Source organism: Lytechinus pictus, chromosome 18, assembly GCF_037042905.1.
Source record: "Lytechinus pictus isolate F3 Inbred chromosome 18, Lp3.0, whole genome shotgun sequence".
NCBI lineage: Eukaryota > Metazoa > Echinodermata > Echinoidea > Temnopleuroida > Toxopneustidae > Lytechinus > Lytechinus pictus.
This window is the reverse complement of record NC_087262.1, coordinates 17,950,353-17,966,038: the sequence shown is the minus strand read 5'-3', so window position 1 is coordinate 17,966,038 and position 15,686 is coordinate 17,950,353. Positions and strand designations below refer to the sequence as shown.

The 15,686-nt window shown below is 36.5% G+C and overlaps 1 protein-coding gene across 1 annotated transcript in view; it reads right to left on the bottom strand.

Moving 5' to 3' along the window:
• Positions 1 to 15,072, bottom strand: part of LOC129282029 (inhibitor of nuclear factor kappa-B kinase subunit alpha-like) — a 31,550-nt gene extending 16,478 nt beyond the window's left edge. The window contains exons 1-10 of the mRNA XM_064112788.1: positions 14,965 to 15,072; positions 12,037 to 12,155; positions 9,817 to 10,026; positions 8,877 to 9,041; positions 6,426 to 6,512; positions 5,594 to 5,721; positions 4,524 to 4,582; positions 4,119 to 4,167; positions 3,183 to 3,312; positions 596 to 790 (exon numbers count right to left, since the gene is read on the bottom strand). Of these exons, the coding sequence (XP_063968858.1) occupies positions 596 to 790; positions 3,183 to 3,312; positions 4,119 to 4,167; positions 4,524 to 4,582; positions 5,594 to 5,721; positions 6,426 to 6,512; positions 8,877 to 9,041; positions 9,817 to 10,026; positions 12,037 to 12,123 (1,110 nt within the window). The 5' untranslated portion in view covers positions 12,124 to 12,155; positions 14,965 to 15,072. The remainder of the gene's footprint in view (positions 1 to 595; positions 791 to 3,182; positions 3,313 to 4,118; positions 4,168 to 4,523; positions 4,583 to 5,593; positions 5,722 to 6,425; positions 6,513 to 8,876; positions 9,042 to 9,816; positions 10,027 to 12,036; positions 12,156 to 14,964) is intronic.
• Between the last annotated feature and the right edge of the window lie 614 nt (positions 15,073 to 15,686).

Below are 15,686 nucleotides of genomic sequence, written 5' to 3'. Positions count from 1 at the left end.
ACGCGAGAAATTCTTGACGACGGAAGTGAAATCAGATAGAAATTGCAATAAAATCTTATCGTACCAAATGCAAAGGTTAAAATCACTGCAAGAATCAGGAAGCGTAAATATCATTTTTCCTTAAAATGTATAAAACTCTAATGATTTGCGCTCATCTTAACTCTAAAATATAATTTTACGGGGATGTTTCATCGTGTTTGCCGCCTGTTCATGAGCTACAGTTAATCAACACCAACACTGAACTTGAAATCATGATTTTCCCAATCCTTGGGGGTTGATGGTGAATGGGAAATTAAACGTAGATTGTCAACACCAGCTGTAATGCTCGGTTCAGCCGACGAAATTCAACACCAGCACTCAACACGAACTGCCGGAAATACGCCACATTTTGAAATTAACCATTGTTGTTGGAAGCACAATTTGGATAGCATAGCTCCAAAACCTATTCTGGGTTTACACAAATTATCCAGATCACATTGTTGACAGCTCAACACCTTGTGAGTGACTTTTTAGGACCAACTTCATTTTATGTTTGGTGATATGCTCATGTAAAATTGACCTAACATCAACACCAAAAGAAATCACACAGTCTTACATGATTCTTGAAGACATCATGAAGAATTGCAGATTCGGTGATCAGCCTTTCCCCATTGGCAAGTAGGATGATATGCTGATCCACAGGAAGTTTGGTCACGTTGTTCAGGGTCTTCTTAAGATCACTGACAGTGTCATTGCTCCGGGTAGGGAATGATGACATCGTACCATCCGTCATATTGCGTACATGGATAATCTGTGTGCAGGTATCAAATAAGAGATGACAGTGAGATTATATAGCAAGAAAATTTAAGATTTTTTACCTGATCAACAAAGAAATCACTGATGAATCATGTAGTTTATAATGAATTTCTTTCCATATTACGGGAAAACTTCACAAGTGGAGTGCCTCTGGCAGTCTTACCTGCAATACGCGATTCAGTTTAGCAGCAGTGCTGACATTAACAAGTGGAATGCCTCTGGCCGTCTCACCTGCATCACGTGATTCAATATAGCAGCAGTGCTGATTTTGAAAACTACTATAACTCGCACAAGATGTTCAGTGATACTTGGTTACTCTTATTTCCACGTGTTATGAACTAGACCAATACACTTATAGAGATATGATGGCAATTCAACAAATACCCCCAACGTGGCCAAAGTTCTTTGACCTTACGTGACCTTTGACCTTGATCATGTGACCTGAAACTCGCACAGGATGTTCAGTGATACTTGATTAGTCTTATGTCCAAGTTTCAAGAGTCAGATCCATCAACTTTCAAAGTTATGATGGTAATTCATCAGATACCCCCATTATGGCCAAAGTTCATTGACCTTTGACCTTGGTCATGTGACCTAAAATGTGCATTGGATGTTCAGTGATACTTTATTACTCTTATGTCCAATTTTTATGAAATAGACCAACACACTTTCAAATTTATGGCTGTAATTCAACAAATACCCCAATTTGGCAAAAGTTCATTGACCCTAAATGACCTTTGACCATGATCATGTGACCTGAAACTTGCACAGGATGTTCAGTAATACTTGATTACTATTATGTCCAAGTTTCATGAATCAGATCCATAAACTTTCAAAGTTATGATGGTAATTCAACAGATACCCCCAATTCGGCCAAAGTTCATTGACCCTAAATGACCTTTAACCTTGGTCATGTGACGTGAAACTCATGCAGGATGTTCAGTGATACTTTATTACTCTTATGTCCAATTTTTATGAAATAGACCAACACACTTTCAAATTTATGGCTGTAATTCAACAAATACCCCAATTTGGCAAAAGTTCATTGACCCTAAATGACCTTTGACCATGATCATGTGACCTGAAACTTGCACAGGATGTTCAGTAATACTTGATTACTATTATGTCCAAGTTTCATGAATCAGATCCATAAACTTTCAAAGTTATGATGGTAATTCAACAGATACCCCCAATTCGGCCAAAGTTCATTGACCCTAAATGACCTTTAACCTTGGTCATGTGACGTGAAACTCATGCAGGATGTTCAGTGATACTTGATTAACCTTATGTATAAGTTTCATGAACTAGGTCCATATATTTTCTAAGTTATGATGACATTTCAAAAACTTAACCTTAGGTTAAGATTTTGATGTTGATTCCCCCAACATGGTCTAAGTTCATTGACCCTAAATGACCTTGGTCATGTGACATGAAACTCAGGCAGGATGTTCAGTAATACTTGATTAACCTTATGGCCAACTTTCATGAACTAGGTCCATATACTTTCTAAGTTATGCTGTCATTTCAAAAACTTAACCTCAGGTTAAGATTTGGTGTTGACGCCGCCGCCGCCGCCGTCGGAAAAGCGGCGCCTATAGTCTCACTCTGCTATGCAGGTGAGACAAAAACGACAAAAGAATAATTATTCACAAATAACATCAATCACAGGATAATAAAATACTATGTTCATTGACCCTAAATGACATTTGACCTTGATCATGTGACCTAAGACTTGTGCAAGATGATCAGTGATACTTGATTATCCCTATGTCCACATTTCATGAACTGCATCCATAAACTTTAAAAGTTATGATGGCAATTAAAAAAATACCCCCAGTGTGGCCAAAGTTCATTGACCCTAAATGACCTTTGACCTTGGTCATGTGACCTAAAACTCAAACAGGATGTCTAGTAATACTTGATTATCATTATATCCAAGTTTCATGAAGTAGGTCCATATACTTTTTAAATTATGACATTTCAAAAACTTAACCTTCGGTTAAGATTTCAATGTTGACGCCGCCACCGTCGAAAAAGCGGCGCCTATAGTATCGCTCTGCTCTGCAGGTGAGACAAATATGGAAAGATATTCCAATGCTGTCACATTCAAAACATGTATAACAAATAGCAGCTGAAAACAGTAAGACCAACAATTTGGGTGTAGTCCCATGCATGCTAATCTATGTACAGTTCATGTGTTATTGAGTACATGACACTTTCAATAATTCATAACAGACACCAGTTCATATTGGAAATATAATCAACTTTTTAACTATATTTTTCCTATTTTGTTCATATTCCATACATAATTCCTATCATTTAAGATGAAGAGCAACTGCATGTCTTCTAAAGGATAAATTGACAAATACTTGTTGCGAAGAACACACCTTGCAATTGAAGATAGCATCAATCCAGTGGTAGAAAACAGGTTTATCACTTTTTAGATTGCCTCCTCTTCTACTTGAGTTTCCATTTAACAGGAGAGTAAGTAACTTCTCAAGGGTTTCCTGCAGTGGACTAACAAACAAAGAAAAGGGAGAGAAAAAAAAGTCATGGCTTTACCCAATTAAGGCTGGCAGGGTAATACTAGAGAGTTTTTTGCTCTGCAACGTACATAGGTTCAAGAACACAGTAAATGTATTGATAAACACGAAGGACAGTGGGGAAGGTCTTTGTCAACAAGATTGGTAAACCAGAACAGCAGTTCCGGTCCTAAGTTTAAAAGCTGACAAAACATGGCATGTCGTCTGTCCAGAGTCAAGGACTAAACCACTGTTTTGCTTCATCGATTTTCGACAAAGACTTCTTGATACTTCTTTGTCATGAAGGGCATTTTACAATACATTTTCTCTGTACGTTGCTGTGTGTGAATGTACCTCCTTATTGGTATACACTGAGCACAATGTTAGCTGGATAAAAGAAATAAATATATATAATATTTGGAACGTATATAGCGCTTTATCAATCTACGACTGCTCAAAGCGCTTCATAATTATTATTACCCGGTCACTGGATTCATAGCATTTCAAGCAGCCTGTTAGGTGCACACTTACTAAACCAGCAACAATGACGGCTGTTTCCTACCGGTAAACAATTAGCACCTGGGTGAGAGTGGCAAAGTGTGGATTGACGCCTTGCCTTAGGACCCTACGCCATGGTGAGATTCAAACACACAACCCTCTGTTTACAAGGCAAGAGTCAGAACCGCTACACCACGGCGCTTCCACAAATATCATTGTGGGCGCTTGAAAAGAGTTAAAAAAGATCACAAACTAATCTTGTAAAAATGTTAAATGTTGCTTGGAAATAGCTGGCCAACTTACCGACACAATTGATGGGGCTGGGGTAGATTGCTTGCATAGTCAAGTTTCCCTGAACACATAATAAAAATGATGAAACGGTAGTCATCAAAACGAACTCCAATTAAAGTTGTGTTGTGTTTCGCAGGATTGTGATCAACCTTATCCCGAATAACCCTTTTTCTTGGTCGTTAATATCCAAATCAAACTACTTAAAAGCAATTTTTTCGTTACACTGACTTTTAACCCAAACCACCTATCTTTGAAGAAAAAAATGGTTTTCAAAATATACAAATCGACTCTGGACTAGAATACAAAATTCCATTTCTAGTAATTCTTTCAATCTTTCACAAGAAGATGTTTCAATTCAAAGATCTACTCTTTCTATCAAATAACCAATTATAATTATTCCAATGATAGCATACTTACCAGTACAATCTTCATAATAACCTATGTGCGTCTCTACCTTATTAGCTATGATTTCGTGCCTGGATAACAAACAAACATGAAAAGGTTGCATAAATGTTTGGAGAAAAGCTTGGATCAACTCAAGCAAACATATATTTGCTATTACAAATCTCAAAATAAGATTGTAATCTCTGATAGGTCAAAATTACATCATGTGACAGAGTGCAGTTCTGTCTATCACTGCCTCAGGGTTTTGAATTCTATCACTTGACCTGAGGTCGAATGCCAAAATCATGTGATCAAACACGTAACCCTCAGCAACTCTTGTACCGAAAGTAGCTGCTATGTGCTAGCAGGCTGCTGCAAGGCCACACTCACAGCCCACTGGCTCAAGCCAAGTTAGAGCTTTTACAGTGTCTTGGCAGCCCGACCCAGGTTTGAAGTACCGGTAAAGCATGGCCAATGGTGAGGGATACAATATCGGCAATCTGAATCTTATTTTCGATCTCATACTGAGCAAAGCAGTTCAGTAAACTCTTCCAACTCGTAATGGGCTGTCTGTGAAACTTTTCTTGGCAATTATGTACCTTGTCAAGGTATCGTTCTATTATTGCTACACTCAACCCAGGTGATATGAATCATAAATGGGTTCCTGTCCAAAAACGATTATTTCCAATGCTTTAGTTTAAAGTATTGAAAAATAAAAATATGTATCGGTATATCATTGTAACTCAGGGACAGTTCCATAAAATAATCAGCCGTTTGGGAGGTCCAACACCCTTTTTCTCCATGTTTTATTTCACTTCAAATTAAGAGCATTGTAAGTTTTCATATATGAATTAAATAATGGAGGCAAATCGTTTAAGGAAAGTCCCAAACATGGGGGGGAACATGCAGTACATAGTATATAGAATTACCCGCATGTATTACACCCAGGGAAAAAAATAGCATTTAGAATACTCATACTGTACTTCTTTTACATTTTCAAAGAAATATATTCCGACTTTACTAAGCAATGGATTGTACAAGGGCCAAGATCAATACAGCCTCTTTCCAGCAAAGGTTAAAGGTTACAACAAGTGGTTACTCACCATTTCATAACAGGTAGATTAGAAAGCATGAAGGGTCTATTACCCGTAACTGCTTCTGATAGGACGGTTCCAAAACTCCAATAGTCTGCAGTCTTTGTATACTCTGTTTGTGAGTATAGTTCCGGTGCCTGTATGAACAATGCAGTAATAGTATAAACTAGGTTCACCGATTAGTCTTGCAGTGCATAAGGCCTGAACCTTATATCCAAAATATCTATAAAGGTCATATTTTTCCTCTCCCCCCAACCTAAACTACTCCTGTTTTTATAGTTGTTGACCCGACACCTTGCAACAGGACTTCAAAGGGAAAAAACTGTGCTCAGGGCTTAAAAATGAAAAATATTATCTATAAATCATTCAGCAGCAAAATTCATATTGGGCAGGCAGGTGTGATATTTCACCGAGTGTTGGTCAGAAGGTTCCAACAAGCGATGACAGCTGTAGTGAACATGATCACTCAGCCAGTAGAGCGGGAGTCTCAGAATCTAGTGACCCGGGTTCAGTTCTCCCTAGGTGCACTGGGGAGCGTTTCATCAACATTTTTGTCTGACAAGTTGTCAGATCTGACATCTTTCCTTGATTTTGATTGGCTGAGAGGCAGTGTTACTATGGTAACTGTCGGATAAAACAGGACTTGTCGGATAAAACGTCTGACAAGTCCTTTCAATTATCCTCATTACAAAGTCCCTTGGCTGCTTTGCTTATCTAATAATGCTTTCTTAGCAGTAAAGTAAAAAAAGCCTCCATCACCACTATCAAAAAGTAATCTAGAATGTCAACCAGCTGGTAAATTCTCAGGATTTTTTTTGGAAAAGGGTCAAGCTAGACTTACCATGTACTCTTTGGTTCCCACAAAGGAGACGGCGGGTTGGTTCTTACTGTCTTTGGCAAATCCTAGATCCGTCAACTTGTAAATGGTCTTTTTGAAAAAAATAAATTAAAGGACATGAAATGCTATATGTGGGGGTGTTACATGGCAGTCTTTGGCAAATCCTAGATCTGTCAACTTGTAAATGGTCTTTTTGAAAAAAATAAATTAAAGGACATGAAATGCTATATGTGGGGGTGTTACATTGTGATCAGTCTTTGAAAAATAAACACTAAGCAGGCCTCTACAAAAAAAAATGTTTGTCACTTGCCCTGTCGGGCAAGTGATAAAAAAATTTGCTTGCCCGATAGAAAAACTGCTTGCCCAATTTGTTTATTTTTATTTTTTATTATGACGGCACTACTCTTATTTTTAAAGGTCATACAAAATAACAACAATTGAGAATCATGTACAGTATAGAAGAACACACATTTAAAATTTTATTTTCAGCAACGTAGGCCTGAGTCATTACGTTTATTTTGAAAAAACTTTTCGCTATTTATAAATGGGCGTTTAAGGTTAAAAAAAAACCTTCACCAAAAGTTGCTAATATTTCTTATTTTGCATCTTTAAATCCACGAAATGGTTATCTGTCTGCCATATTTCCTTATAATTGTTTTGATTTAGTTGGAAACTATAAAGAAAGCCAGTGAAAAATATTCAGCTCTTTATTGCCTCTGAAAAAGATCGTTTTATGATGTAAAAAAAAAAAAAAAAAAAAATCATCAACAGTGGAGTGGCTAAAATTTCACATTTTGCATCTTTAAATCTATGAAATGGTCATTTATTTTCCATATTTCCTTGATTTTTTTTTTTTTATTAGTTGGAAACTATCAAGAAAATTAAGAATATTCACCTCTCTCTTGTCTTTTCTTCATCATTTCATGATGTTACACTCGGTCAATATTTTTTTTTATTGTAGTCCCGCATGTAGACTTTCATGGGGGTTTTGGTCAACACCATAAAAGTCTACATGTGGGACCACAATAATAAAAAACATTTACAGAGTGTAACATCATCATAAATCAGAGTCAAGAAAGAGCTGAAAATTCTTCATTTTTTTGGTAGTTTCCAACTAAATCAAAACAATTTCAAGGTAATATGGAATATAGATGGCCATTTCATGGATTTTTGCAAAATGTGAAATTTTAGCCACTTTTGGTGTTTTTTTGTTTTTTTTTGCATCGGCATATAGTAGCGCATGCGCAGTCATTGCACACATAGAACGTAACGTAAGATGCGATGGCATGGTTTTTCGAACGAGGTACCTGGCGATAAATTATTGGTAATTGGTGCTGATTTTACATCAGTTTCCACTGTTTTTTTTTACTGGTTTGACATACTATGAGGGATAGTTTTGATTATCCAAAAGATATTGAAATTTAGAGGGTCTACTGATATTTTATCATTTTATTTCCAAAACAACCACTTGCCCGATCGGGCAATTGACTTTGAGAAATGCTTGCCCACACGTCATTTTCACTTGCCCCAGGCAAGCGTGCAAGCGGGTTTGTCGCGCCCTGCACTAAGGACATTCTATATTAAAAAATGCAGGGTCGCTACAGAGCAACAATTAAAGTTAAAATAAAGGAGTTGCAGCAAAAATTATTTCATGAGAACGTCTTTTAAATCAATATTAATTGTCACCATATTATCATATATCTAGATCTGGTACATGAATGTGAACTTATCTTTGTGAAATCATGAAATCTTAGCTCAAACCGAAAATTGCGATGATTACTAACACAAATAAGCATATGTGGGACAGTGTATTAACAATGCTTGGAAAAATGCCGACATTTTATGAAATTTCTCAGCAATTATGCATTTTCTTCCAGAGTCATTTGGCACATATTTTTAATTTATGCATACAAACAATTGGGTGGTAATTTTATTGGATTCTTTTCGAACTCATTTTGAGATCGTTACCACAACTGGTATTTATCTTTAGAACATCAGACATTAAACTGCTTCTGAATACTTCCTGTATAGAAGGATCACCTGTCTACAAAGACCAAATGTTTGGTTTCTCCTGAATAGCGCTATTGAAACATGTATTACAGAAACCTGTTCATAAAGCCTACCTGCATAATTATATGAAAACTGCTTTTATGTCTCTCTAGGGTGGTCAAAGTGTTCATGTACAGTGTGTAGTTGTAAACTGAGATCAGTCATACATGAATGATTATGAATCATTAAAATGGAATAAGGCATATTTTCATACTTTTCTCAAATCATTGAGGCGTAGCTTGCAATGTGAAAATGATGACTTATTTCTCTCTTTTTTTCAGAGAAATGAGAAGATACATGTATCATTTATCTTGTTCACATGTAAGGTTCAGTAGATTTTCATGATCCCTGTAATTCACTGACAAGAGTATTAACTGACAGATACCATAATGATATTTTGGTTACCTGTCCTTCCTGATCTTGCAGCATGATATTCTCTGGTTTGATATCTCTGTGTATAATTGATTTATGGTGATTGTGAAGGTATTCCATAGCGGAGGATATATGTTTGGCCAATAAGAGGACCTCCGACTCGGGAAGCCCACACATGTTCGTTAGCTCCGATAATTTCTGGAGAAAGCAAAAGCAAAAAAATTGTAGACAAACAGTTATTTTTATTATCCACTGAGGAAATTCATCTTGTTCACATACATAAAGACATCTTAAAATAAATATAAATCAAAATTTATATATTAACGTAAGTATAAGGAAAAGTTACATAAATCACACATGATACATCCTAATTAGAGTTGTGAAAAACTTGATTGATCCACAACTCAAATTGGTGACTGTATGAACACCTGCTTAACATCTTTGATATCAGCTTAAATTAGCCTGGTTCCAAACAGTCATGAACTAGGCCAATTACTGATTTCAATGAGGCATATCAGGTATTCATTTGGCCCATCCTTAGTCCACCATGAACCATTTTTTCCCCTCCAAATTTGGTTTGTGGAGGGATTTGATCGTGCCCCATCAAAATAGAGTCAATAGACATGAAAAGACTAAAATGCACAAATTTAGTACTACTACTATGAATAATATTCCGCTTTGAATATAACGCTCAATACATTGGAACCATAGGTCTAAGCGCATTACAGATATATCATTACCCCATTCATCGGATCAATCAGTCATTCCCGCACACATGCACATCCTCCACTCCCTGGGGAGTATTCCAGTCAGTCGCCGGTGAGGCGCACACAGTACTTGACAAGCTACAATTACTTTCACATCCTACTACCTATCATTCAAGGTTAAACAAAAACTTAGCATGGTCTTTTTTTTTAACTACATGTAATTGTAAAAAAAAAAAAAAACAGAACAAAATAAAATTTGTGCTCACCTTTCGTAGATCACCCCTGGAACAGTACTCCATAGCCAGACATGGGGGTTCTGATGGTATAGCTTCCAGACCAGGGGGTATAGGAAGACCTTGTACTAAGTGGGTGTGTCTTAGTTCCCTCATGAATTCAACCTCATCTCTCCATCTCTTTAGGTTTTCACTCTGGAGAACTGTCTTGCACTTCTTGACAGCCATAAATTCATGGGTGTCCTGAAAATATGTAGGAAAATCGAGATTTATAAAACAAAAATACATGTACACCATACATTCAACCTTGAATACCCTGTACTTGGACTGGTATAGAGCGATAGGAGGCAGAAAACATTAATAGACATACAACCTGTACACATGTGATTAATGTCTTGCATCTACGAAGTCATGTGACATCAATGACACATTAAATTAGTCACTTTGACATATGCTATCCTACACGACATACATGTACATGTAGGTTTAACTTAACCCGCTTTGTAAATTGCATAGAATAGTATTTTCTTTCACATTGTGCAAAATCTGACACCATTGCACGCATGCCTATTCACTATTTAATGTTAGCAATTAAACACAAATGCGTGTACTAGTGTGGTAGCAATTATAAAATGTGAGTCAAACCATAAAATAATTGCAGCTCTAGAAAAAAAGAAGCATAAACTTGTTAATTCCAATGAAAAAATTATAATACATAAATCCCCCAGTGTGTATCTGTGTTGGTGATTTTCATAGTACATGTACTCTAGCTTCAGTTTAGATTTCATAATATCCAATGGTAATGTTTGGTTTATGTAAAGGTACATTGTAAACTGTCAGAACTCACCAGCATATCTTTAACGGTATGATAACATTCACAATTAATCATGATTTTCAAATCAAAGCCTTTCTCTCAAAAATTACTCTTATTATATACTTGTAGCTTTAAGCTTGACTTTTATAACTCTTTGTGAAACCATTCCCATGTAAACAAATGGGTTTTTTGTTTCTCTGAAGAAACAAAAGGGATATGCCTTCTAAAAATAATGGCTGAACTCTTTAATGCATAGAAACTGAAATTCTATGCCAGGAGGACAGCACTTACTTAAATTACACATGTGACACTACAAAAAACAACTGGTGTTTTATTGATAGAAAATTCTACAGGTAATGAGGAATGCCTTTTTAAGTAGTACACTGACCACAAAGAAATTAATAGAACTCATTTATACAATTTGAAACGTCAGAGGAAATCCTGTCAAATAAACCATGCCGGACATACATTGATTTTGACTGACATACGACTGCTTTATTCCATATTTACCTTCCACTTCCACCTGATACTTACATTATCATAGTAGTTAGTGCTCTAATATGACCATTATCTTTCAAATCATTTTACAAAGATTCAAAACTTGACAGTTTTCAATTCTGTTTAACAAAGATTCAATACCTGTGTTTACATGTAGTTTAACAGCACAAAAGTGGACACAAATTTTTACATGTGGGACCAGTCATAACTCAAGATAGACTAACTGAGACTCTGACAAAATAAATAAAGGTCGAGGAGACTATGAGGGTTGGATTGACTCTTGAGGATGTACTAAAATCCATCCATCCATATTCAACCGAGACAAAAGCAGATATAAAACATTCAATCACTACTGGTACGTGTTTCATAAAGATGTTCTTTAGTAAAGAGCAACTTTTAGAACAACTGGTGATCCTTTCTTGTGGTAAATGATATATTCATTGGCGATGGTTTAGTGCGTAAGAAAGGATCACCAGTCGTTCTTAAAGTCGCTCTTGACTTACGAACAGCTTTATGAAACGGCCCCCTGCTCATATCACAATTTATAAAATAGGTGTATTATTTCAAGCATCGCGATTGGCCAATACGCGTCACATGACATCCAACTTTTTTGGTGCACTGCACGGCAGTGCAAAAGGTGCGCAACGAAAATTGACATTGCACGCTCAAGCAAACCAGTGCGGTAGAAGTCCAACAAAGCTGTACTGTAACTTTTTTAGAAGTTGTTTCTGTGTTGCTATTTTATAAAACAAATAATGCACTTGCTCTGTCGTGCGTAAAAGTAAATGCAGAGAAAGCTCGGTTTCTTCAGATGGTGCACACTGGGCACTCGCGGCCAGCGGCTCGTGCAGTGCGGCACCTATCTAAAGAAACCTCGCGTGCTCTGCATTTCCACTAACGCACTCGGCTGCATGCATTATTTGTATAATACATGTACTTACACCAAACTGATAAAGGAGGACTTCTCCGAAGGATCCCGATCCTAGGACCTTCTTGTATGTCCACTGATCACCCCTTGTCGACGGCATAGTGAACAAGAATGATGACCTTCAATGAAATGCTGAAAAAAAAAACAGAAATCCTACATATATAGCACTAGAATAAGATTTTATGAGTGGAAAAATTAAAATAATGTATTAATATATGAAACAATATTTCATTTTACTTCCCAGAATAGCCAATTCCTTTTTCAATCAGATCAAAATATGATAATTAGATTCACTAGCATAGGGGTAATCCCCTTCTCCATATACAGAAGGGGAATACCCCGACTTGTAATCAGAGAAAATACAGGCATTATGCACATGTACTCTAATCCTAAAGAGATAAAAACAGAAATACAGAAATAACCGCAATAATAACCGTGTAATTTAAATATATGCTAATTTTTTTATTGCCATTATGAGTTTAGCTGAGGCAAATTAGCCCAGCAAATAAAACAGTGCACTACCAGACTTCATCGAGTTAAGTTCCATTTTGTTCCTGTGTCATCGAGTTTAGTTCCCTCTTCTCCTCTCCGTTTGCTTCTGTTAGATGTATGATTGAGCTTATGTTATTCCCTTCTTCAGTTGAACATTTATTTTCCCCCATAAACTGTATCATTTTACAACCCCACACTAGCATAGGGGTAATCCCCTTCTCCATATACAGAAGGGGAATACCCCGACTTGTAATCAGAGAAAATACAGGTATTATGCACATGTACTCTAATCCTAAAGAGATAAAAACAGAAATACAGAAATAACCGCAATAATAACCGTGTAATTTAAATATATGCTAATTTTGTTATTGCCATTATGAGTTTAGCTGAGGCAAAGTAGCCCAGCAAATAAAACAGTGCACTACCAGACTTCATCGAGTTAAGTTCCATTTTGTTCCTGTGTCATCGAGTTTAGTTCCCTCTTCTCCTCTCCGTTTGCTTCTGTTAGATGTATGATTGAGCTTATGTTATTCCCTTCTTCAGTTGAACATTTATTTTCCCCCATAAACTGTATCATTTTACAACCCCACACTAGCATAGGGGTAATCCCCTTCTCCATATACAGAAGGGGAATACCCCGACTTGTAATCAGAGAAAATACAGGTATTATGCACATGTACTCTAATCCTAAAGAGATAGAAACAGCAATACAGAAATAAACCGCACATGCACAAAATCACAGACAGGATTACATACATGATTGTACATTTACATACGTACTACTGAAAATTGAAAAATAAAAATGTACACAGTACATGGGCTGATGCATAAAATGTATTTGAATTAGTTTCCAAAGTTCTTGCAATTGCATGTATACTTATGTGTGCACAGTCTTGGTGCTGGTAACTCCTTGGTCAGACAGATACATGTACATGTATGTTGGGGGAATCCCCCTTCAAAACTAGGGGAATCCCCTTGCACAGGCTTGCTGTGTGCCTCTTTACAGGTAGGCCTACATGTATCTATGGCACCTTAATAGAGAGATCCCTACTCAGAAACTAACAATATGAACAATTACATGTACAGTACATCAAGGAAGGAAATAATTTTTATTTTCAACGGGCTTTTTTTTTTTTTTACATTATGATGATCGCAGAATTTTGGAGGGGTAATTTTTTTTTTAAATCATTTTTGTAATCATTTCAGGGCTACTTTTCAGGGGTAACGGGTAATTATGCAGTAAAAGCAATATCATTATTCTGCCATAATCAGAATATTGATTTTCTATCAATATTCTTGGGGCTACTCTTGAAAGGATGGTCGCCCCAAAGCATGTATTTTGGGGGAATTTTAGGGGTGATTTGGGCTGTCATGAGGGCAAACTCTCATGTCACCCTCATGTACATCCTACGCTACATGTACATGCACACGATGACATATATGTACATGGGAGAGTTGATTGCGTGTGGCCAGTGATCAGTTCAAGTCTGGGTCGGGCCAATCCATGTCCAAGCTCAACACATGTGCAAATATACAAGTGTCTCATTCAAAATAAAGAACAATTCAAAATAATAAATGCACACAATATGGAAGTTAGAACATGTCATTGACAAAATTAAACACCAATTACATGTAAATACTGTGTCTCCATCAGCGATGACATTTCCCAACCCTAACTAAAACAAACTGGTGGTTCGTTCAAGGGAAAAAGTATCCAGGCAGAGCATACAGGACAGACAGGAAACATTCTCTACTCCAAATTATTAGTGAAGGTCCCTGTAATATAGTTAATTGCATTGATTAGTCCTAAACTTGTGTATGATCAAATGTAAAAATTAGTCCCATGATCAATGTCTATTAAAGCTTTATAGATGTTTTGGCCCTGATTTCTTTATTTAACGTGTTTCTTTCTTCTTCTTCCTCTATTTCTTCTATTTTCTCCTCTGTAATTGCTGAGAATCAGTAGGCTTTCACCTCTGCCAGTGCATAATATCATTTATTGTGCACACAAGTGCATGTGTACTGTATAACAATTAATCCATACATTATTCAAAGCAAAATAACCAGCTATAAACACACCTGTTTGCAAAGCTGGTAGACAGTATTAACTACAAATACTAAAGTTTGAGTGGTATACAGCTGAAAATGTTTCTTTTTTGTTCAATACATTGTCTAATCCATATACATGTAGTAAGAGTGATTATGGAGACACAGACCTACAGATATCGAAACAAAACATACAGATATTGGCTTTTGACCCTGAAGAATCAACATACAAACATGGACATATACATATTCATGTACTGTATTTGACATACTAGAAGCAGGTCAAGTGCAATTAAAACTCAACTAGGGCAGTTTTCCAGACACATGGATGCATGCAAACCACAGCTAGCATAAAACACGACTGTAAACAGACAATAACAGTGTACACTATACACATACATACATGTTCATGTACCGAGGTATACTGTAGAAGTCTGATTCTAGCGTTGCTACTGTACTTGGGAGTCGATAGGCCAACTTCCTTTCATTCAACCAGTCTAAAACATCCTGTAATATAAAATAAAAACAGGAAAGAAACAAATTGTCAAGGGACTTCTATTTTTTATTACAGGGTGAATATTACAGAATCCTTGGACTTTACATTTGAAGCTCAGCCTGTCTCTGTCAAACTAAGTACAGCGTATGCTCATGTCTGAATCTAAAAACCACAAAACTGGATTGCATTCAAGAGACATTAGCAGGCCTGCCAAAATTTGAAAATGAAAAAAAGGAGTCCTAACCAGGCGGCACAAATTTGTCTGCTTGATGTCAGGTGTGTCTCCCTCACTTTTTTATCTTTATATAAAAGGAAAACCGAGTTCTTTTTGGTTGATAAAATATCTGCAAAACAGGGGTAACCCCTAGAAAAAAGGAGTAGGCTACATGTAGTTGGCAGGCCTGCATGATTAGCCTTTTACTCTAAGCGTTTTTTGATCAACTTTTATTTTTCAAATTGGCAGCATTAGTATTTGTTTCTCACATTGCTACATACATGTATTTCAATTTGAAGTTTATTTAATTTTTAACAAATAGCCATTGATAATGTGTCTTGATATACATGTACCGGTACAAATCTGCATAAAAAGTAGTAAATTTTGACATTTCCATGTTGCCAATTTGGGGAAT